Source organism: Neopelma chrysocephalum, unplaced genomic scaffold, assembly GCF_003984885.1.
Source record: "Neopelma chrysocephalum unplaced genomic scaffold, ASM398488v2 Primary Assembly neopelma1_171, whole genome shotgun sequence".
In the NCBI taxonomy this organism is placed as follows: Eukaryota; Metazoa; Chordata; class Aves; order Passeriformes; family Pipridae; genus Neopelma; species Neopelma chrysocephalum.
The window spans coordinates 85,605-86,559 of record NW_020897833.1 but is presented as its reverse complement, the minus strand read 5'-3'; the positions used below and the strand labels follow the sequence as shown (position 1 = coordinate 86,559).

The 955-nt window shown below is 65.4% G+C and overlaps 1 protein-coding gene across 4 annotated transcripts in view; it reads left to right on the top strand.

Moving 5' to 3' along the window:
* LRIF1 (ligand dependent nuclear receptor interacting factor 1) overlaps positions 1 to 955 on the top strand; it is a 15,679-nt gene that overhangs the window by 4,079 nt on the left and 10,645 nt on the right. Inside the window, exon 1 of one of the 4 annotated variants that reach the window (XM_027701865.1) lies at positions 463 to 576. The exons of 2 other annotated variants lie outside the window; for them this stretch is intronic. In XM_027701865.1, the coding sequence (XP_027557666.1) occupies positions 545 to 576 (32 nt within the window). In that variant the 5' untranslated portion in view covers positions 463 to 544. Of the gene's footprint in view, positions 1 to 462; positions 577 to 955 lie in introns of those variants that run through there. One more of the 4 variants, XM_027701866.1, reaches the window with a different exon arrangement.

Here is a 955-nt window from a genome sequence, read left to right as displayed (position 1 = left end):
ATTCCCGCTGTCCCAGGCTGTCATTCCCGGTACCCCGGGTATCAATCCCGCTATCCCAGGTGTCATTCCCGTGGTTGCTGCTGGAGGAGCCCTTTCCTGGCCGTTGCCCGGAAGGCGCAGGGTGGGCCGGGTTGGTACCCTCGGTATTCCCGGTGTCCCAGGCTGTCATTCCCTCTATCCCAGGCTGTCATTGCCACTATCCCGGGTGTCATTCCCACAGTTGCCGCTGGAGGAGCCGTTTCCCTTCACGGCCCCGGAAGGCGCGGGGCGGGCGGGGCCGGTACCCTCGCTATTCCCGGTATTCCCGGTACCCCAGGCTGTCATTCCCGCTATCCTGGGTGTCATTCCCGTGGTTGCCGCTGGAGGAGCCGTTTCCTGGCCGTTCCCGGGAAGGCGCGGGGCGGGCCGGTATTCCCGGTATTCCCGGTGTTCCCGCTGTCCCAGGCTGTCATTCCCACAGTTGCCGCTGGAGGAGCCGTTTCCCCTCACGGCCCCGGAAGGCGCGGGGCGGGGCCGGGCCGGCGGAAGCGGCGCGGGCGGGGCCATGTCCGGGAGCGCCGAGCGGCGGCCGCAGTTGTGAGTGACGGGAACAGGAACGGGAACGGGAACGGGATGGGAACGGGACACCCCCACAGGGACGGGATGGGACACGACCCCCACAGGGACGGGATGGGAACGGGAACGGGACACCCCCACAGGGACGGGATGGGAACGGGAGCGGGACACCCCTACAGGGACCCCGGGGAGGGCCGGGCTGGGGGCATCGTCCTGCCTGTCCCTGCCTGGACTTTGCCTGCTCGTCCCATCTCGTCCCTTCCTTTCCGGTCCCTTCTCTTCCATCTCCATCTATTGTCATCCCTTCCCATCCCTCTCTTTCCTTTTCTCTTCCCATCCTGTTTCTCCCTTTCCCTTTCCTTTCCTTTCCTTTCCTTTCCTTTCCTTTCCTTTCCTTTCC